Here is a 23,675-nt window from a genome sequence, read left to right on the forward strand (position 1 = left end):
CTTATTGATTCGAACGGTGTCTTGGTGCTTCGAACTGTGTCTGCTTCGAACGGTGTCTTGGTGCTTCGAACGGTGTCTTGGTGCTTCGAACGGTGTCTTGGTGCTTCGAACGGTGTCTTGGTGCTTCGAACGGTGTCTTGGTGCTTCGAACGGTGTCTTGGTGTTTCGAAGAATTTTTGTTTATTATTCGAACGGTGTCTTGGTGCCTCGAATTGTTTGGTTTGGAGATTCGAATGGTCTTGTGGGATCATATGAGAACATCCACTGGCATTCCATTAAAATATCAGGGGAGACTAATGTAGAAATCCCATTACTCATCACCGACCGAGAAAACTGATTAGAATAATAAACATTGGTCTTAAACATTCAAGATGGCTGCTTTTCTTCTACATGACTATACTATTGTGGTTGGCCTCGCATACTTTATACGTTGTGTGTGTATTAAATGTGTTATTCAGAGTAACAGGTGTGGTGTGGTTGGATGTAGTGGAGTTGGTTCTTGAGGTAATGGTGTTGGGTTTGGTTTATTACACGTGAAATGTTGTTCTTGTGGTTTTAAGAATCCGTGTGTGCTAGGGGAGTGCCGATGTGTGTGTGTGTGTGTGTGTGTGTGCTCTTTACTCATAAATGCGTATGCCAAGGTGTATGTTCAGGTGTTGTATATATATTTCGAGTTAGATACAGTACGTTTATATACAGCACACTGACATATACTTCAACTATATATTTTATTATGTCATAATCCATTAATCCAAAACCTCGCTCTAAAAAATATACAGACAACAGACGCAAAACTTTCGTCTATAATACATGTTAGTAATCTAAGTAAGTTTACCATAAAAGATACAAAGAAAACAACGCTTGTACTATCAGAGAAAACGGAGCGGCAACATGGCGTCGAGGGGTTGGTGAGTGCTGGAGGGATCAGTTGCCTCTGGGTGGGTGTTGTGGGGAAGACTGTGGCCTGGTCCTTGTTGTGTTGTGTTTTGAAGCTTTTTTCAGTGTTTTTTCTGCTGTGGTTCTCGTCATCACTCACTGTTAAGTAAACCAGTATTTTTGTTTTTATTGCGTGTAATATACGAAGGTTTTATATACAGTATAGTATTCATATGTATGTATGTATGTATGTATGTTATGTATGCATGTGTAAGATGGTATCGGAGTTTATATAGTGATCCAATACCCGGCAGTGTATAAGGGGTAAATGTTGAAAAGCTGTCACTCAGATCTTATTAGTGGCTCTCAGGTGTAGTAACATCTCTTATCACCTGTAATATACGATTGTTTTTTTAAAGGCCGAAAGAGAGGATAGTGATCAGTCATAAATTACTGCACATATTGGTTGCTGGTCAGTGGCGAAGAGTAGTAGCAGGTTAGGATGGGTTGGGTTGGGTTAGGATGGGTTGGGTTGATGGGTTGGGTTGGGATGGGGGTGATGGTTGGGTTGGGTTATGGGATTGGGTTGGATGGGTTGGGTTGGGTTGGGTTGGGTTGAAATTATGTTTTTCCGGTGGTTTTCTTATGTGTTTTGGACGATTCTGACCTTCTTCTAAATAGGTGGGTGACCGAAACTATAATTTTACCCAATTACCCACACGCACACACCACCACCCTCCACCTTAGCCTGTCTTATCTTCTCCATCTATGCTTACAGTTTACCAACACTCTAGCTGATTACCTTAAGTGGGCGTTTGGAGAGTGTATAAGAGGGATGTGAACGAAATACCAGGGATTTGTGAAGTGACTGAGTTATGTGTGTGAGTTGTTCTGTGTGTGTGTTGGAAGGTCTATGAGGGTAGCGGCGAACAGTGTAAAGATGTACACAAGGAACCGTTAGTCGCCCAAAACCCCACCTCACCTCCGCCCCCGACATACTCCTCCCCAGGCTACACCACACCCCCTCCCTCCCTCCATACTTCCAGCTGATCCCGTTCTTACCCCCTTGAAACCGTTTATTCATCCTTAGATTTACAGATATACAGTGTACGATATTAATCTTACTTACTTGAGTTACCTTTTAGAGAGCTGTAACGCCCCAACTGGCAGCTGAAAAATACATTTAGGTTTTAATAAATGCTCTTTGTAAGCTGCTCGGTCGTGCACCAGTTAAGCGTTCAGCAATTAATTTACCAGCCACTCCTCGTCAGCTACAGTACAGTGACATCTCTTATTAATACTCTTTGTCTAGTGGTGACACACATCCGCACATTGCCGTGATATTGGTGCACTAAAAATTCATGCCGCGTTGTGTAAAAAATTAGAGGGAGTAAATTATTAAATAGTGTGGGATGATGCCTTACCCATAGTCATTATGTGTAAGGTGTTCAAGAAATACATATCGGATAGCTAATTTTTTGTACAAAGATTGTTTTTATTATTAATGTATGTAAGAGTGTGGATTATAAACACATTTAAATGGATACACAAAACTAAATTGGTCTTATTTACTAATAACTAAGGTTGTCACTTTAAATCTTCACACTACAGTAGAGAGTGAATATTGTTGTGTATCATGGTCATGTAAGAAGCGTTGCTACAAATGATCCCTTACATGGTCGTGCAGTAAATCAACTTAAATTTAGTTAAAAGGAAAGGCGTGGGATGAAATAGCACTGTCGCCACTATAATACAATATTTAACTAATATTTTATTTAGTTAATTTATTCATAATATAATTCATAATATATTTCTATAATAAACAGTATTTTTAATATAATTTGTGATGTATGGGCGATTTTTAGCTATACTCGTCCATGTGGAATGACTGTGTGTGTGTGTGTCGGCATGATGAGTAAAGGAGTTGAAATTCGAAGAGCACAGTCGACTCTAGACATTTAGAACAAAAATTACAATGCCATAATTACAATAGTGTTTGGTACTAGAGCGACACAATCGGGGCAACAAACACTAGGGGTGACTGGGGATGATTCCTGCGTCGGGGTGGAGATTATCAGCCGCTTAGTGTTGGTAGGCAGTGTGTTCACGATCCCGCGCTGTCACTGAAGGTCACGCCCCCTCTCCCCCCGTTGGAAGGTTATTCAAGGAGATGGATGTTCATTGACGGAGAACATGAGTCAAGGTCTTAGACAGAAAGTTCAGGTATATATATGGATTCTTCAACCGTTTACGTGATTTCTTGTGTATGTGGGGTGACCCCGAGTCCCAGGTGTTAAGATGGCGTCCACCTCCTACCTTTAAGGGATTTAATTTCTTTCCTGTTTGTTTCTATTGCTACAGTTGCTATAGGTGTTACTTCCACACTCAACCTCGCCGCCACTTTACTGTACACATCAGACATTTTTCCTAAACTGATTCACTAAAAAGAAAATAATCTAAATGAACCGTACAATTGTCATATGATCCGTAACATGGATTGATTCACACTTTGTAAAACCATTTAGTTAAATTATCGGTGATTTTGTTTCTTGTGATGAACGATATACAATTAAAAGACAAGAAGGGTGACTGTCCTAATGGTGGTGAAGGCAGGGGTGGTGGTGAAGGTAATGGTGGGTGATGGCAGTGAAGGCAAAAGTAATGGTGGTGGGTGATGGCAGTGAAGGCAGCGGTGGTAATGAGGAAGACAGGGGTGGCTGGGGTTATTGGGGTGAGACAGACAGCAAGCAGTGAAGCGTCCGGAACACCTTGGTGGGTTGGCAGGCAGATGCGCGCGCACCAGTAAACAAATAATTCCACTAGGGAGGGGCATTTGGGTCTTTGAGCTTTCTTTCCCTCTCTCTATATTTATTCGCTCAATTTCATTTCTTCCTTTCCTCTCCTCACTAAATATCGCATCTCTCTATCTGGCCCACATTCTTTCTTTTATTTATTTATTTTTTTACTATTGTGCATTTCCAACTCCTTGAGTACCCCCAACGTCTGTCCCTCACTGTCTTGTCCTTCCCCCCCCCCCCACACTGACACCCCTCCTCGTCCCCCTTACCCCTCCCACTCCCCCGAACCCAGCTTGCGGGTAGACCTCACTCGTCAGGTCAGCGTCGTCAGGACACCACTACCAGGTACTCGTCTCCTCCTCCGTGTAGTTCCTTGTGTTGTCCCCAGTCTTGCTATAGTACAAGCTCCTGGTGGTGTTTCCAGCTCACGACACATCATTTACCGCTGTTCTCTGTAAAGGAATTCAATTGAACAAACATAGTATTTAAGATGAATTTATATAGGCTCCAAGTTTAGATATAAGAGCCATATATCAAACTGCATTAAGATGGTGTATTTTTTCCTGAGTTAGCATGACCAAGTCGTGATAACATGGGTTTCGAACCTTCCAAAATATTTTAGTTCCGCCTGAGTGAACGAACCCACATCTTACTGGGTGTCAATGTTTTTCTCGTCGATATATCATAAGACGTTTGTATCACATTTCCCTCAGTGTCCCGTGAACCACCGTCAGGACAGGACATGTTCACAATACTGCCCGTGGTTGTTGAGAATAACCGTGTTGTGTCGTGAGCTCAGAACACTCCTGTGCTTTGTCACTGGAAATATAATCCTTCAAAATAACATATCAAGTGAAGTCAGCTGCACAGTTTTATAGATGTTAGAAGTAGACATTGTTTTGTCTTCAAGTCCTTCTCAAGTAAGATCCCCCCTACCATTAGTCTTGTGATTTTGTTATTTTTATACTTAGAACATCTTACGAACTTAGTGAATAAGATCAGATAATATTTTAATGTTTCTGGTGAAGCGAATTACTCTCTGAACGATTAGAAATGAACCACCTTACCATTGTTTACTTAAAGAAAATCCAGTAGCCATTAGTCGAGCGCTTGACGAAGGCTGTCTATCTATCCCACCTACAACAGTATTTTAATAAGTTTTGAAAAGTAACTCTTATAGCATCAGCCAACGCTTTGTTATCAATAGGAGCTCGTGTTAAAATGTTGCATTGTATAGTAAGATAACATGGCTGTGACAACTCCTTAATGATATTCGATTCATCTGTCTTGTAATGTTTGTTAAGTCTGTCTGTCTGTGTGTGTGTGTGTGTGTGTGTGTGTGTGACCTCATAGTAAGGATGCTTGGTGTGGGTGGTGGCATTATTGTGGTTGTAAGTGATCCCAGGTACGAGTTGTGGGGTTGGACTCGAGCACACGCCCTGCCGTCATACACACCTACGTACATACCGACGGACACGTACACACACCCACCATCATGACTGTACCACCTAGACCACACACACACACGGTCACGCACGTCTGCAGAAATAAGCACTAGTAAATCCACAAGTGCACCTACACTTGGATGCAGACCCACAAGTGCGCGCGCGCACACACACACACACACACACACACACACACACACACACACACACACACGGGTACCATTACTGTCACAATTACAGACACACAACACCAAATGTTAAAGTGTTAGAAAATTGTGTTGCTCTTTGCTCCACCTGTGTGTGTGTCAGTTGCCTCCCAGCTGCTATGAATATCTGGAGGTTAATTGTGTGATCTCTCTCTCCCTCCCGGCCTGCCTTTATCACTCGTATACACAGTGTTTAAGCTTCGCCAGGGAGTCCCATGCAGTTAGCGTTCGTGGATATTTAACTTACGATTCTTTGAGGATCTCTTGCCTGTTTGTATTTTTTCTCTTACATGGAAATTTTCTTAGTCTACCTAACCTGACCTGACCTAACCAAAATACAACGTAACCAGAACATAACTTAACCTAATCTAACCCAAACCTTTCTTAACCTATCCTACAGAGAACCAAACTTAACCTGAAGGAAAATTAAGCACTTCGTGTAGTGGGTGACTTACCTGCTCACAACAGAACCGCGGGGTAGTGTTTGTTCCATCTGTTTGTCCCTCCCACCCAAAATCATGAAGCTTGTGTGTGTGTGTTTCCTCTTCTGTGTGTTTGTGTCGTGTTTGCCTCCGCTTGTGTACATGTGGTAAGAATTTCTCTTCTCTACCTTAAATCTTGCATTTATAATGATGTGAACTTTCACATGTTCACTTACCATCACACACACACACACACACACACACACTTAGCCACAGCAATTAGTTTTAACGGTACATATCATTAGCGTACACCTTCCGCCTTGCAAGTGGGTCCTTCAGCCTCTTCTCACCAACCAATCAAAATCCTGGAATAATGTTTGCCGTGGAAACCATTTGCTGCATAGCTCTTGAGTTTTCTCTAGTATGACTCGTTATGCGCGGGTAATTTTTTGCCTGCTATGTGTTGCCGGTTATTTTCACAGGAAACCATTAAAGAAGCTGTAAAACTGTTATTAAAAGTGTGATTATTTTTGTGTGTTTCTGGAGTAAGGGTTTATAAGCTGGGCGTAGATGACACACATATCAACGAAAACAAAATATTTCGTTCACTCGGGAAAACTCGTCTTATTTACATCATTTAATACAAGCAACTAGGTCATGCTGGTCGTTCTTTCGTGCATACTCAACATTTCTACCCGGAGGCTTCACGTCTGACCTGTCACTGTTGTTGATGTGTCCTTGTGTTGGGTCACCTCACTGATACTGACTGGTGTCGAGGTCTCTTGATATGTAGGTCACAGCTTCAGGGGGTAATGCTGTATACTAGAGCACACACTAGTGTCACTTCAAGACGGAAGAAAATAATAACAGATTAACCTCGCGCCCTGAACTATCTAGATTACTTCCATCCTTCTTGTTGTTTTGCTGCTTATTATTCAGTCATTCAAATCCTGATGTGTCTTTTAAGAACATAAGAAAATAAGGAGTCTGCAATAGGCTGGTTGGCCTGTGCATGGCAGCTCCTGTCGAGAGTTACTACCACTCGCTATCATCCATGAATCTATCTAGCCTCCTTTTGAAACTTTCCAGAGTTCCCGCACTTACTACAAAGTTGCTAAGCTTGTTCCACTCGTCCACCACCCTATTTGTGAACCAGTTTCTTCCTATCTCCCTCCTAAACCTAAACTTATCCAACTTGAATCCGTTGCTCCGAGTAATCATGGATTAGAATGAACAATGAATAACAATTATCTTATTATTACTGTTGTTGCCGAGAACTGTTTGGTCCCCTTGATGTCATTTATAATTGACAATAACTGTACCCAGGGATTTCTACAGTGAGGTTAGTTCAAGCAGAGGCACACGTCATGCAATGCCTGTGGTGTTCTTTACATCACCTTGGGGCGATCACGGGGAGTTTAATCCTCTTGGGGTCTGTGTGACTCTGATCTCGTGAGCCACCCCGAGCAGCACACCTCACTCCTCTGACTCCCTGTCTCTCCTGACCCCCTTCCTCCCGATCCTCCTTCCTCCTCCAATCCCTTCTCCCCATTGTATCTTCTTTGTTTCCTCATATCCTTCTTTTTTCTCTTCCTACTACTCCCCCTTCTTTCTCTGCCGTCCCAAGTCTCTCCTCCCCAGTAGGATCGAACCAATCCCTGCGAGAGGCTGAGGTTTTGAAAGATCACCCGCCCAATTTTTCTTGTCGGCCTCGAGTTTATCAATAAGCAGTTGTCGAGGTTGATGGTAATCCGAGAAATATAATTTATTTCCTCTTTTATGTTCTTTCTTACACGTGATGGACTGAGCAGTGATTTACATTTCAGTCTCTATGTATGTTAGTGCTTCCACCCCACTCAGGTTTATCAGAATGACGCTAAAAGTATCCAGCCTCAAGCAGTGAAGAAATATAGACATCTTTACGTGCATCCTTGTATTACTTGGTTAGATCATAAAGATGTCTGGGTGATTATTTCCGCCACTAACCTGCAGTAGAGGCACAAGGTTTCATAACTGTTTCGCGATGCTCTCATGTTTCCTCTCCCATCTTTCAATCACTGTTGCTTATACACATTAGTGGGCGGGATCTTAACGCAGGGTTCTCACACTCTTACCCACCATCAGTACAGAACACACACATGCTTGACCGGACCTTACACTATGAGAAGGTCACGCTTCTATCAAGCAAACAATTAGATGCAAAAGGGTGACACACCTTGTATTGTTCTCAGGATTTTCAACCCAGATAGTAAATGGTTACTGTGGGTAGAGTATAGGAGGGGATTGTGAGAGTAAAACTAGGAATTCGACCGATTATTCTTGGATTATTCCTCAACACTGGTTCATGCACTTAGGGTGTGTTGTGTTGGCGACAGCTTCTACACATTGAACAAATTCACGCCTGAGTGGTCCTATAGCCGGCCAGCCTCGAACACGAGGGGCAACCATTGTTATCTAGCGTAAATAAACACACTGACTCTGTCTACACCAGATACAGAGTCATGTTGGGTGTTAGTATGATACGAGGGTGATAAGCTGTTGTTCCTATCCAGTCAGCTGACACAGGCCCCATTGTCAGTCACTGCAGTCAGCCCTCAAGGTTGGGAAGAGAGTTTGAGGTGTGGAGGGTAGAGTAGGCGTCACGGATATGAAGCATTCCTGAGGGTTCATTTTTTTCTTTACTATTTGATACTCGGTGGCATCTACAGTAATCATCGCCCTTCATACTGAAACATAAGCCTAAGGGGGACTTGTAAAACAATGAAACAAATCGCACTTCAACAACAACCCACAGTAATGTGACCAAGTCCTAGGTTGCTGATCCATTGTTTCTCTAACTTTAACACAACATGCATATATTGTATCTCACTCTGATTTTATTTTATTTCTTTATGGTTCTTTATTATTATTATTATTATTATTATTATTATTATTATTATTATTATTATTATTATTATTATTATTATTATTATTATTACATTTTCGCCACCAGGCCCCAATGTGGGTCAGTGACCTGTGCCCGGGTGGGCTAATCCCCGTAAAAAAAAATATATATATATAAATATAAATAATACGAAAAGATTAAATGGTTGGGCGAGTTTTTGTATCATTCATTGGCAACCATCTTGGACTGGGTGCTCGGTCCATGTGAATTTAAGGAAAACTGAACACGCCCACACACAACGCTTCCGTGACGCCTGCTGGACCACCACTCCACGACCCCCTGACGGAGACACGATGATCCTCCCCATACTGGCCAGATATTTTGTAAATAATATTGATTATGTGTTAAAGGAATATCCTTCCTTCCTTAGGCTTTAGTAAGCCCCTTTATAATATTTATACTGTATATACTTGTCACACTTGCCAGATGCTTCTGGTGTCATTGTACAGGGGTACCTAGTGACAGCACTAGGATCCCGCTTCCTCTATCAAGGAATAAACAATTATAATTGAAAATTGAACTGAACACGAAAACACTGAAATCGCCGCTGCACATTTATTTAATTCATCCATAGGCTGGCAGATTGTTGAAATCACACGTAGATTGGCTGATTCCACCTTGGAAATACACAATAAAATCCATTGACTAAAGCTAATTATGGCTAGATAATCCCTCGTTGACTGGATAATCCTAAATAATTGCTAAATACCAAATTTTAATCTAATCGTTCAGAGAGTATTACTTCGCATCCCAGTGACTTGCATTACTTAAAAAACTAAAATACATTGATTAATTTATTTCCACTCGGCCAGAACTGACCAGCGATGGACCAGCTACAACGGGCGGCACTCACAGACGACTGGCCTGCTGCAGCCAATGGTCACCCTAGTCATACTGAAGTCACAGACGACCAGCGCCAACCTACCGCCAAAGATCGCCAGAGTCAAGGTGAAGTCATGAAGGACAAGGATCATATTATAGTCAAAGACGTCTTGGGCCAATCTGAAGTCAAACCGGACGAGGTTGAAACTGAAGTCAGAGAGGATGGAATTCAATCTGAAGACAGAGAGAATGAGCTTCAAGTTGAAGTCAGAGAAAACGAAGGTCAAACTAAAGTCAAACCGGGCGAGGTTCAAACGGAAGTCAAACAAGACGAGGTTCAAATTAAACTTGGAGAAGACAGTGTTCAAATAGAAGTCAAAATGGACGAGGATCAATCCGAAGCCAAAATGGATGATGTTCAAACTGAAGTCAGAGAAGAAATTCAAGCTGAAGCCAGTGAAGATCAGGTTCAAGCTGAAGTCCGAGCAGACGAGGTTCAAGCTGAAGTCCGAGCAGACGAGGTTCAAGCTGAAGTCCGAGCAGACGAGGTTCAAGCTGAAGTCCGAGCAGACGAGGTTCAAGCTGAAGTCCGAGCAGACGAGGTTCAAGCTGAAGTTCAAGCTGAGTCCGAGCAGACGAGGTTCAAGCTGAAGTCCGAGCAGACGAGGTTCAAGCTGAAGTCCGAGCAGACGAGGTTCAAGCTGAAGTCCGAGCAGCAGACGAGGAAGTTTCAAGCTGAAGTCCGAGCAGACGAGGTTCAAGCTGAAGTCCGAGCAGACGAGGTTCAAGCTGAAGTCCGAGCAGACGAGGTTCAAGCTGAAGTCCGAGCAGACGAGGTTCAAGCTGAAGTCCGAGCAGACGAGGTTCAAGCTGAAGTCCGAGCAGACGAGGTTCAAGCTGAAGTCCGAACAGACGAGGTTCAAGCTGAAACCAGTAACGACGAAGTTGAAGCTGCAGCCAGAGAGGACCAAATTCTTATGGTAACACGGGGCAACAAAGTCACCCAAAAGCCAGTCCCATCCATAGTGATAAATGACGTGTGTTGTGACCAAGGGCTGTCTTCACTCACACACGACCGGGAACAGTATCTGTCATCAATCATAGTCGACGAAGGTGTATCAACACTTGACCAGCACAGTGTACCACCGGTGAGTGAGGACCAGCACAGTGTACCACCGGTGAGTGAGGACCAGCACAGGTGAGTGAGGACCAGCCGTGTACCACCGGTGAGTGAGGACCAGCACAGTGTACCGGTAGTGAGGACCAGCACAGTGTACCACCGGTGAGTGAGGACCAGCACAGTGTACCACCGGTGAGTGAGGACCAGCTGGCTGCACCAACAGAGGCCGATGACCTGCAGGCTAAAGCAACAGGGAATGATGACCTTCAGGATACACCAACAGAATCCGATGACTTACAGGCTGAACTAACAATTTGCGCTTACCTGCAGGTTGTATCAACAGGAGCTGATGACCTGCAGGTTGAACCAACAGTTAGCGATGACCTGCAGGCTGCGCCAACAGGTACCGATGACCTGCTGGCTGCGCCAACAGGAGCCGATGACCTGCTGGCTGCGCCAACAGGAGCCGATGACCTGCTGGCTGCACCAACAGGAGCCGATGACCTGCTGGCTGCACCAACAGGAGCCGATGATCTGCAGGCTGCACCAACAGGTACCGATGACCTGCAGGCTGCGCCAATAGTTGGCAATGACCTGCAGGCTGCACCAATAGTTAGTAATGACCTGCAGGCTTCACCAACAGTTACCGATGACCTGCAGGCTACACCAACAGGTACCGATGACCTGCAGGCTGTACCAACAGTTAGCGATGACTTGCAGGCTGCACCAACAGTTAGCGATGACCTGCAGGATGCACCAACAGTTAGTGATGACCTGCAGGCTGCACCAACAGTTAATGACCTGCAGGCTGCACCAACAGTTATGACCAGGCTGCACCAACAGTTAGTGATGACCTCCAGGCTCTACTAACAGTTAGTGATGACCTGCAGGCTGCACCAACAGTTAGTGATGACCTCCAGGCTGCACCAACAGTTACCGATAACCTGCAGGCTGCACCAACAGTTAGTGATGACCTGCAGGCTGAACCAACAGTTACTGATAACCTGCAGGCCGTACCGACAAGGAATGATGACCTACAGACTGTACCAACAGTTACCGATAACCTGCAGGCTGCACCAACAGTTAGTGATGACCTGCAGGCTCTACCAACAGTTACCGATAACCTGCAGGCTGCACCAACAGTTAGTGATGACCTGCAGGCTCTACCAACAGTTAATGACCTGCAGCCTGCACCAACAGTTGATGACCTGCAGGCTGAACCAACAGGAAGCCATGACCTGCAGGCTGCACCAACAGTTACCGATAACCTGCAGGCTGTACCGACAAGGAATGATGACCTACAGACTGTACCAACAAGAAGCGATAACCTGCTTGCTGCACTATCAAAGAGCAATGACCTGCTTCCTGCACCATCAAACAGCGATGACCTGCTTGCTACACCAACAAAGAGCGGTGGCCTGCTTGCTGCACCAACAAAGAGCGATGACCTGCAGGCTGCACCAACAGGAGCTGATGATCTTCAGGCTGCACCAACAGGAGCTGATGATCTTCAGGCTGATCCAACAGGGAGCGATGACCTGCAGGATGCACCAACAGGATCCGATGACTTGCAGGCTGAACTAACGCGTCACGTTGACCTGCAGGCTGTACCAACAGTTAGCGATGACATGCAGGCTGCACCAACAGTTAATGTCCTGCAGGCTGTACCAATAATGAGCGATGACCTGCAAGGTACACCAATAAAGAGCGATGACCTGCAGGCTGCACCAACAGGATCCGATGACCTGCAGGCTGTACCAACAGTTACCGATGACCTGCAGTCTACACCAACAGGTACCGATGACCTGCAGTCTACACCAACAGGTACCGATGGCCTGCAGGCTGTACCAACAGTTACCGATGACTTGCAGGCTGTACCAACAGTTAATGTCCTGCAGGCTGTACCAACAGGAAGCCATGACCTGCAGGCTGCATCAACAGTTACCGATAACCTGCAGGCTGAACCAACAGTTACCGATGACGTGCAGGCTTTACCAACAGGAAGCCATGACCTGCAGGCTGTACCAACAGTTAGTAATGACCTCCAGGCTCTACCAACATTTACCGATGACCTGCAGGCTGCACCAACAGTTAGTAATGACCTGCAGGTTGCATCAACAGTTAGTGATGACCTGCAGGCTTCACCAACAGTTAGTGATGACTTGCAGACTCTACCAACAGTTAGTGATGACCTGCAGGCTGCACCAACAGTTAGTGATGACCTGCAGACTCTATCAACAGTTAGTGATGACCTGCAGGCTGCACCAACAGTTAGTGATGACCTGCAGGCTGAACCAACAGTTACCGATAACCTGCAGGCTATACCAACAAGGAATGATGACCTACAGACTGTACCAACAAGAAGCGATAACCTGCTTGCTGCACCAACAAAGAGCGATGACCTGCAGGCTGCACCAACAGGAGCCGATGGTCTTCAGGCTCAACCAACAGGATCCGATGACTTGCAGGCTGAACTAACGCTTCACGTTGACCTGCAGGCTGTACCAACAGTTAGCGATGACCTGCAGGCTGTACCAACAGTTACCGATGACTTGCAGGCTGCACCAACAGTTAATGACCTGCAGGCTGTACCTTTCAGTTACCGATGACTTGCAGGCTGTACCAACAGTTACCGACTGACCTGCAGGCCTGCCAACGTTAATAGCCTGCAGGCTGTACCAGCGCGACCATGACCTGCGGGCTGCATCAACGATTACCGACCAACCTGAAGACTGAACCAACGGTTACCGTTACCTGCAGGCTGCTGCCAACAGGAAGCCACTTGACCTGCAGGCTGCATCAACAGTTAGTGACGACCTGCAGGCTGCACCAACAGTTAGTGATGACCGCCAGGCTGCACCAACGGTAAGTGACGATGCAGGCTGCACCAACAGTTAGTGATGACCTACAGGCTGTACCAACAAGGAGTGATTACCTTCAGGCTGTATCAACAGTTAGTGATGACCTCCAGGCTGCACCAACAGCTAGTGATGACCTGCAGGCTGCACCAACAGTTAGTGATGACCTCCAGGCTCTACCAACATTTACCGATGACCTGCAGGCTGCACCAACAGTTAGTAATGACCTGCAGGCTGCATCAACAGTTAGTGATGACCTGCAGGCTTCACCAACAGTTACCGATAACCTGCAGGCTGTACCGACAAAGAGTGATGACCTACAGGCTGCACCAACAAGGAGCAATGACCTACAGGCTGCACCAACAAGAAGCGATGACCTGCTTGCTGCACCATCAAAGAGTGGTGACCTGCTTGCTGCACCAACAAAGAGCGATGACCTGCAGGCTGCACCAACAAAGATCAATGACCTGCAGGCTGCCTCAACAAAGAGCGATGAACTGCAGGCTGCACCAACAAAGAGCGATGACCTGCAGGCTGCACCAACAGGGAGCGATGACTTGCAGGCTGCACCAACAGGGAGTGATGACCTCCAGGCTCTACCAACAGTTAATGATGACCTGCAGGCTGCACCAACAGTTAATGATGACCTGCAGGCTGCACCAACAGTTAGTGATGACCTCCAGGCTGTACCAACAAGGAGTGATGACCTTCAGGCTGTATCAACAGTTAGTGATGACCTCCAGGCTCTACCAACAGTTACCGATAACCTGCAGGCTGCACCAACAGTTAGTGATGATCTGCAGGCTCTACCAACAGTTAGTGTTGACCTGAAGGCTACACGAACAGTTAGTGCTGACCTGCAGGCTGAACCAACAGTTAACGATAACCTGCAGGCTGTACCGACAAGAAGCGATGACCTGCTTGCTGCACCAACTAAGAGCGGTGGCCTGCTTGCTACCCCAACAAAGAGCGATGACCTGCAGGCTGCACCAGTAAAGAGCGATGGCCTGCAGGCTGCACCAACAGTTACCGATGACCTGCAGTCTACACCAACAGGTACCGATGACCTGCAGGCTGTGCTAACAGTTACCGATGGCTTGCAGGCTGCACCAACAGTTACCGATGACCTGCAGTCTACACCAACAGGTACCGATGACCTGCAGGCTGTGCCAACAGTTACCGATGGCTTGCAGGCTGTACCAACAGTTAATGACCTGCAGGCTGTACCAACAGGAAGCCATGACCTGCAGGCTGCTTCAGCAGTTACCGATAACCTGCAGGCTGAACCAACAGTTACCGATGACCTGCAGGTTGTACGAACAGGAAGCCATGATCTGCAGGCTGCACCAACAGTTAGTAATGACCTGCAGGCTGTATCAACAGTTAATTATACTGCGAACTACTCAACAGTTACCGATGACCTGCAGGTTGTACGAACAGGAAGCCATGATCTGCAGGCTGCACCAACAGTTAGTAATGACCTGCAGGCTGTATCAACAGCTAGTGATGACCTCCAGGCTGTACCAACAGCTAGTGATGACCTCCAGGCTCTAACAACATTTACCGATGACCTGCAGGCTGCACCAACAGTTAGTTATGCCCTGCAGGCTGCACCAACAATTAGTGATGACCTGCAGGCTGCACCAACAGTTAGTGATGAACTGCAGGCTGCACCAACAGCTAGTGATGACCTGCAGACTCTACCAACAGTTAGTGATAACTCAGGCTGACCCAACAGTTACCACCACTGCAGGCTGTACCAACTTGGGGCGATGACCTACAGGCTGCACTAACAAAAAGCGACGACCTGCGTGCTGCACCAACAAAGAGCGATGACCTGCTTGCTGCACGAACAAAGAGCGATGACCCGCAGGCTGCACCAATAATGAGCGATGACCTGCAAGGTGCACCAATAAGAGCGATGACCTGCAGGCTGCACCAACAGGATCCGATGACTTGCAGGCTGAACAACGCTTCACGTTGACCTGCAAGCTGTACCAACAGTTACCGACGACCTGCAGGCTGTACCAACAGGTACCGATGACCTGCAGTCTTCACCAACAGGTACCGATGACCTGCAGGCTGTACCAACAGTTACCGGTGACTTGCAGGCTAACCAACAGTTAATGACCTGCAGGCTGGAAGCCATGACCTGCAGGCTGCTTCAACAGTTACCGATAACCTGCAGGCTGAACCAACAGTTACCGATGACCTGCAGGCTGTACGAACAGGAAGCCATGACCTGCAGGCTGCACCAACAGTTAGTAATGACCTTCAGGCTGCATCAACAGTTAGTTTTGACCTGCAGGCTGCACCCACAGTTAATGATGACCTGCAGGCTGCACCAAGAGTTAGTGATGACCTCCAGGCTGTACCAACATTTACCGATGACCTGCAGGCTGCACCAACAGTTAGTGATAACCTGCAGGCTGCACCAACAGTTAGTGATAACCTGCAGGCTGAACCAACAGTTACCGATTACCTGCAGGCTGTACCGACAAGGAGTGATGACCTACAGGCTGCACCAACAAGGAGCAATGACCTCAAGGCTGCACCAACGGGGGGCGATGACCTACAGGCTGCACCAACAAGAAGCGATGACCTGCTTGCTGTACCAACAAAGAGCGATGACCTGCTTGCTGCACCAACAAAGAGCGATGACCTGCAGGCTGCACCAACAGGGAGCAATGACCTGCAGGCTGCACCAACAGGGAGTGATGGCCTGCAGGCTGCACCAACAGGGAGTGATGACCTGCAGGCTGCACCAATAGGGAGTGATGACCTGCAGGCTGGACCAACAGCGACTGATGACCTGCAGGCTGCACCAACAGGGAGTGATGACCTGCAGGCTACACCAACAGGGAGTGATGACCTGCAGGCCGCGTCAACAGGGAGTAAGGACTTACAGTCTGCACCATCAGGAAGTGATGAGTTGGAGTTTGCATCAAAAGTTGTCGATGGCCTGCAGGCTGCACCAACAGTTATCGATGACCTACAGGCTACACCAACAAGGAGCAGTGACCTGCAGGCTGCACCAATAGTTATCGAGGACCTGCAGGACGCGTCAACAGCGAGTGATGACCTACAGGCTGTTCCAACAGGGGGCGATGACATGCAGGCTGCACCAACAGGGAGTGGTGACCAGCAAGCTACACCAACAGTTATCGTTGACCTGCAGGCTGAACCAACTGGGATTGATGACCTGCAGGCTGCACCAACAGGGAGCGATGACCGGCAGGCTGTATCAACAGGGAGCGATGACATGCAGGCTGCACCAATAAGGAGTAATAATCTGCAGGCTACACCAACAGGAAGTGATGACCTGCAGGCTGTACGAACAGGGAGTGATAACCTGCAGGCTGAACCAACAGGGAGTAATGATCTGCAGGTTTCACCAGCAAGGAGTGATGACCTGCAAGCTACAAGAACAGTTATCGATGACCTGCAGGCTGTACCAACAGGGAGCGATGACATGCAGGCTGTACCAACAGGTAGCGATGACCTGCAGGTTGCATCAACAGGGAGTAATGATCTACAAGCTGTATCAACAGGTAGCGATGACCTGCAGGTTGCATCAACAGGGAGTAATGATCTACAAGCTACACCAGCAGGGAGCAATGACCTGCAGGCTGAACCAACAGGGAGCGATGACCTGCAGGCTGAACCAACGGGGAGCGATTACCTGCAGGCTGTACCAACAGGGAGCGATTACCTGCAGGCTATACCAACAGGGAGCGATTACCTGCAGGCTGCACCAACAGGGAGCGATTACCTGCAGGCTGTACCAGCAGAGAGCGATGACCTGCAGGCTTCACCAACAGGGAGCGATGACCTGCAGGCTGCACCAACAGGGAGTGGTGACCTGCAGGCTGCACCAACAGGGAGTAAGGAGCTGCAGGCTGTACCAACTGGGAGTGATGACCTTCAGGCAGCTCCCATAGAGAGTGATGACCTGCAGGCTGCGCCAAAAGGGATTGACGTCCTGCAGGCTGCACCAATGGGGAGTGATGACCTGCAGGCTACACCAAAAGGGAGTGATGACCTGCAGCCTGCACCAACAGGGAGTGATGACCTACAGCCTGCACCAACTGGGAGCGCTGACCAGCAGGCAGGACCAACAGGGAGCGATGACCTGCAGGCTGCACCAACGGAAGACGATGAACAGGCAGAATCAACAGGAGACGACGAACAGTCAGAATCAACAGACGACGAACAGTCAGAATCAACAGGAGACGATGAACAGTCAGAATCCACAGGAGACGACGAACAGGCAGAATCGACAGGAGACGATGAACAGTCAGAATCGACAGGAGACGACGAACAGGCAGAATCAACAGAAGACGACGAACAGGCAGAATCAACAGGAGACGACGAACAGGCAGAATCAACAGAAGATGAAGTATCCGTACTAACCACAGACGACAAACAGACCGCACCAACAGAAGACGAGAAACAGACCACACCAACAGAAGACGACAAACAGACCACACCAACAGGAGACGACAAACAGACCACACCAACAGGAGACGACAAACAGACCACACCAACAGGAGACGACAAACAGACCACACCAACAGAAGACGACAAACAGACCACACACCAACGACAAACAGACCACACCAACAGAAGACGACAAACAGACCACACCAACAGAAGACGACAAACAGACTGCACCAACAGAAGACGACAAACAGACCACACCAACAGGAGACGACAAACAGGCCACACCAACAGGAGACGACAAACAGGCCACACCAACAGGAGACGACAAACAGACCGCACCAACAGGAGACGACAAACAGACTGCACCAACAGGAGACGACAAACAGACCGCACCAACAGGAGACGACAAACAGGCCGCACCAACAGAAGACGACAAACAGACCACACCAACAGGAGACGACAAACAGGCCACACCAACAGGAGACGACAAACAGGCCACACCAACAGGAGACGACAACAAGGCACACCAACAGGAGACGACAAACAGACCACACCAACAGGAGACGACAAACAGGCCACACCAACAGGAGACGACAAACAGGCCACACCAACAGAGACGACAAACACACACCAACAGGAGACGACAAACAGGCCACACCAACAGACGACAACCACACCAACAGGACACCAACAGGAGACAGGCCAACAGGCCACACCAACAGGAGACGACAAACAGGCCACACCAACAGGAGACGACAAACAGGCCACACCAACAGTAGACGACAAACAGACCACACCAACAGAAGACGACAAACAGACACACCAACAGAAGACGACAAACAGGCCACACACCAACAGAAGACGACAAACAGGCCACACCAACAGGAGACGACAAACAGGCCACACCAACAGGAGACGACAAACAGGCCACACCAACAGGAGACGACAAACAGGCCACACCAACAGGAGACGACAAACAGACCACACCAACAGAAGACGACAAACAGACCACACCAACAGGAGACGACAAACAGACCACACCAACAGGAGACGACAAACAGACCACACCAACAGAAGACGACAAACAGACTGCACCAACAGAAGACGACAAACAGACCACACCAACAGGAGACGACAAACAGGCCACACCAACAGGAGACGACAAACAGACCACACCAACAGGAGACGACAAACAGACACACCAACAGGAGACGACAAACAGACCACACCAACAGGAGACGACAAACAGACCACACCAACAGGAGACGACAAACAGGCCACACCAACAGGAGACGACAAACAGACCACACCAACAGGGAGAGACAAACAGACACCAACAGGAGACACAAACCACACCAACACCAACAGGAGACGACAAACAGACCACACCAACAGGAGACGACAAACAGACCACACCAACAGAAGACGACAAACAGGCCACACCAACAGGAGACGACAAACAGACCACACCAACAGAAGACGACAAACAGAAGACTGAAGTGAAAAAGGCCAGTAAGCGGTGTGTAGTGTCGTAGCTTAGTCAGTGGAGCGCTATTTTGTCCTGTAAGGGAAAGAGAGCCAAGGCGAACGGTAGATTTAAATGTGTTATAGACAGACAGAGAGACAGTGCATACAGAGACTCACGGAGACAGACAGACAAAGATAGAAGGAGGGAGATAAAGAGTGACGCTATAATTACAGGGGTGGGGAGAGGAGAAATTGAGATAGAATTGATCTATCATTATGCGTTCATACTGTAACACACTATTGAAAAGAATGAGCAAATAAAATCCTTGAGTGCTTTAATATATGTATTTTTTAATTTTCCTGATGTATATTAAGAACAATGTCATGATGAAGAACCTGACCGCCTTTTGAGTCATTATTTTTATCGAGCTATGTGACCCACCTATGTTCAGACAAGACTCACTAAGCCTATAAGGCCTCTACAAAGAGTCAAGGTTCCCTATAATTTGTTCTCATAAACTAGGATCTTTTAAATTATACCTGTGATGACTTTACAGTGTTTTATTTATATTGAAATAATTTTATGACTGAAAAGTATTCAAGGGGATTTTTTTTTTGTTAAAGGCTTGGATCTGGGTATACTCTGGCTTGATGTAGAGATGAAAGAGGATAGTGACGAACACGGTGAAGCTGCTCTCAGTGTGTGTGGAGAGGCATTGTAAACAAGGGTCACATTTTGTCAAGATTTTTCATGTTTTTACCAGATTAAGACTGACTATTCTTAAACTAAGTGTTGATGGATGTTGGAATTCCAGTGATGACGATGATGATACTATAGTTGTGAGTGAGGGAGAAGTTTAATAAATATATCCACTTGTAAACTATCTTCACTAAGGTGGTACATTATATCTTGAAGTTACGATTAAAATATATTATGGTTATTGGACAGAAAAAATATAGGCCTGAAATGATGATGATGAAATTCTTAGGTGGATGGGGTCATTTTTTTTAACATGTTTGGAATGTCAAAACGGGAAAAATTTCTGGATATTTTCAACGTTATTTAGATATAGTAAATATTTATTATTGTAAGTAGATTAATAGAATTTTTAGATACGAAATTGAATAATTGAATTAACCTTGGCAGCTCTTGTACACGCTCAAATATCATCACGTGATATATAACCCCTGACTGATCGATAAAATCTTGTAGGCCCATCGGTGAGGGTTGCGGCCACTATACCATGACTTGGGAATTCCAGAGAATCCAGACTCGCATAGCAACAAAGGATCGAGTTCCTGAAAGATCCGTACATTTATTTTGTTTAACCCTAACTGGTGATCAGAATTCCATAAGATATATTTACTGGTGTAGTTTAGAGTTTCAGTATAGTTTTGACGCCATTTTGGGTCTTAAATATGTGTTGTAGTTGATAAATATGCTTACATCTTCAGTTTGGGGGAAAATCGTGAAGCTTTTTTTTTTTTTTAAGAATTTTACTCTTGACCGATTAATTACCTTACCTGTGCCCCGTTAGTCCTATTTCAGCTTATGTACCGCAACTTTCTCTCACCCCTTATCTAAGTCCGTTACACCCATCCTTCTCTTTGACTGTTAACAGGATTCTGGAAGAAAGATATATACGAGTATAACGTAGAGGAACCAAAATATTGTAGGCCTCTGTATAATGCATCTTACTTCATGAGATATCCAAGTGATTTTTGTATCATATGTTCACAAGCGTAACACCCGCTAATTTTCCATCCCAGCGCGTCTACCCTTCCTCCCCTAACAAAAAGCGGTGTAATGAAGTATACTCAGTAGATTTAACGTGAGAGTCCAGAATGGAGAGTTGACAGGTGGTGCCAAACTAAATCTGACGGTAGATTTCTTGGCGAACTTTTGTTTTTACTTAAACGTACTTCTCTACACAGCTGACTGTTAATTGAACCCCCACATGCTCCATTAATAAAAAAAAGTGCGTGAAATATATAGTTTATAAATTAGTTAAATGTTCACACAACTTTGAACAAATTTGTAGTTTGACTGTTTCGTATGATTTATTAAATGTAAAATGGAAATACACGACAAGAAGAGAAATATTGTATGACTCGTAGCTTCGTCAGTTTTTCCTGTAAGTGATGAAGATAAGTCCTCCTGCTGTTACGAGGTAGTCTTGATGCAGTGTCTTTTCCAGTTTCCATCTGTGTTTAAATTGCGTCCCAGTTCTCTGGCTACAGTTAAGGGAGAAATAAACGTAAAACCATTGAGAAATCGAGCCAAGTTTTATATATTCATACCTGCCAAGCCCAGGCCCGTAGGGTGTTAAAATGCTGGTTGGAGTAGAGGGGGGGGGGTCATAGTCAGATGCATTCATTCCTGTGTTGTGTTGCAGTGAATTTCTTATGTTGTATCATGAAGATTGCAACAGTAGGGAACTTATCTCAAGATTTGGAAAGTTGTCTGAAGTACCCCTATTGTACTGCTAAACACCTAAACACTGCTACTGTCATATGTTGAGGCTGCCTCGGGAATACAGTGAGGTATAGGAATGACTATGTACTGGATGTTCAGTGGTGGAGTGGAGGCATTAATTATCATTCACCCCATGATTCATCGTATTCTTCACATGAACTAAGTTGAAACGCCCCTAAAACAGCGGGTTGTTAAGGTCTAAAATCTTTGCCAACGACGTCTGCATTCTTCTCTGCTGCTCGACGATGACACAAATCGGCTGTGTACACGATATGTTACTTTAATAGTATTTATATTATAGAATTCGCTAGTGTTCTATGTTCATCTTAATGATTCGGTGAACACCGTAGACGCAGCGATGGTGTTTAGTTCCGCTGGTCGTCTCCTTCATAATGCATGGTGGTTATAAGGTATCTTCCGGGCTCTCAATAAACACTCGCCCTAAAACTTCACTCCCGCCTGATGCTCTCATGACTTGAGTTATCATGTATATAAACATAATTTCATAATGTGAACGGAGTTACTGGAGCACCCTCCATCCGGTGTCTGATAGTGGGCGTGGGCAGAACGGCCGCGTCATCAAAGGGTCAATAAACTACCGTAGGCGTCGGCTGTAGCTACCTTCACACCTAACCACCTGTGAAGGGTCGACACGGCAGCTGTAGCCAACACTTTTGGGCAGCAGGGCAGCAGCAGCCGTCGCCGTGGGTGACTGCTGACGCCCCTTGTGGTCCCACGGTATCACCATATTACTTAGCTCTCACCGCGTCTCATTAATCTAGTGCAACACCTGTACATATGCTCAGCTGGAGACTTGCCATTACTGTCAAAAGCGTTAACCTAAGCACGTCGCCGCTCACTGTAATCAGAACTGCGGGTCTGTTACATGTGTGGTCTGTTGACAGCGGGAACTGAGCGCGGAAATAAGTTAGGGGAGTTAGTCTTCGTTTTTCATCAGCGTCGGACTAGAGTGATACTTCAGATACTTCACGCTCAAAACTTTCTCAGGAACATGATAGACGTGCGGTGTGTTTTACCGAAAAAATTGTGATGTTTAATGATGACGGTGTATGCCAAACTACAGTGTTTGGGCTGTACCGGGTTTTGGGCCAGTTTTATAGGTAGTGTACTGTATGTCTGAAGTGTTCTTATATGTAGTGGTATCTAAGGTTTATCGTGGTGAAAGTTGTTTCTGGTGTAAATACCACGAATGATGGATGATCTTTCCTTGAGATCTTCGCTCTCCCGCCAGTCAGCAGACAAAAATGGCTAATGTCAGCAAGGAACTCATGAAACATTTAGTAAGTTAAAATGAAGATGAAAATAATAGAACAATATGGATAACGTACATTTTGCTCTACTTGCGATTAAAATGCCTAAAATAACCTATCCTAACCCAAGTTAATCCTCTTCCCATCCCGTACTCAAGATATTCCCTGGTGGCTGGTGGGCTATTTCACAGATCAGACATTTTGCGCTCAACGCCACACTCTAATAATGACGGGAAATTGACAAAGTGAAGAAAGCGGAGACGAGTAGTGTGTTACCGTGAGATACTTTGGAGTTCGGTTGATCTACAGTACGATATTGTGTGTTGGTGGTGTAGTCGCCGTGTGGTGATAGACTAAGCAGTGTTAACGTAAATATCGAGTGTAATTGTGTGATGTTGATAGGGAATATCATTGTGTTATTAATACGGAATTTCATTATAGAGTAGTGGTATAGAGAATACTTGAGAGGTATAGAGGATTGAGTCGAAGTATAAGAGGGTCGAGATGAGGTATATATTTTTTTAAAT

At 46.0% G+C, this 23,675-nt stretch overlaps 2 protein-coding genes across 2 annotated transcripts in view; both read left to right on the top strand.

The window, feature by feature from the left end:
- Positions 1-943: 943 nt before the first annotated feature.
- LOC121855242 (cip1-interacting zinc finger protein-like) overlaps positions 944-23,675 on the top strand; it is a 35,834-nt gene continuing 13,102 nt past the window's right edge. The window contains exon 1 of the mRNA XM_042350131.1: positions 944-1,037. The gene's annotated coding sequence lies outside the window, so the exon portion shown is untranslated. The remainder of the gene's footprint in view (positions 1,038-23,675) is intronic.
- Positions 9,516-19,469, top strand: LOC121854881 (mucin-19-like). Its single transcript, XM_042349691.1, has 8 exons — positions 9,516-10,691; positions 10,964-11,395; positions 11,524-13,221; positions 13,394-13,498; positions 13,605-15,200; positions 15,245-15,395; positions 15,615-18,697; positions 18,738-19,469. The coding sequence occupies exons 1-8, from the start codon at positions 9,516-9,518 to the stop codon at positions 19,467-19,469; spliced, it is 8,973 nt and encodes a 2,990-aa protein (XP_042205625.1).

The sequence above is a fragment of the Homarus americanus genome, unplaced genomic scaffold (assembly GCF_018991925.1).
Source record: "Homarus americanus isolate GMGI-L3 unplaced genomic scaffold, GMGI_Hamer_2.0 scaffold1024, whole genome shotgun sequence".
Lineage (NCBI taxonomy): Eukaryota > Metazoa > Arthropoda > Malacostraca > Decapoda > Nephropidae > Homarus > Homarus americanus.

Bases quoted from the DNA above. Each gene is read 5' to 3' on its own strand.
- LOC121854881 (XM_042349691.1), top strand. From the start codon at position 9,516: ATGGACCAGCTACAACGGGCGGCACTCACAGACGACTGGCCTGCTGCA. The intron at 10,692-10,963 runs GTGAGTGAGGAC...GCTTACCTGCAG, and splicing joins ACCAGCACAGTGTACCACCG to GTTGTATCAACAGGAGCTGA. The intron at 15,396-15,614 runs GTGCACCAATAA...GCTAACCAACAG, and splicing joins AATGAGCGATGACCTGCAAG to TTAATGACCTGCAGGCTGGA.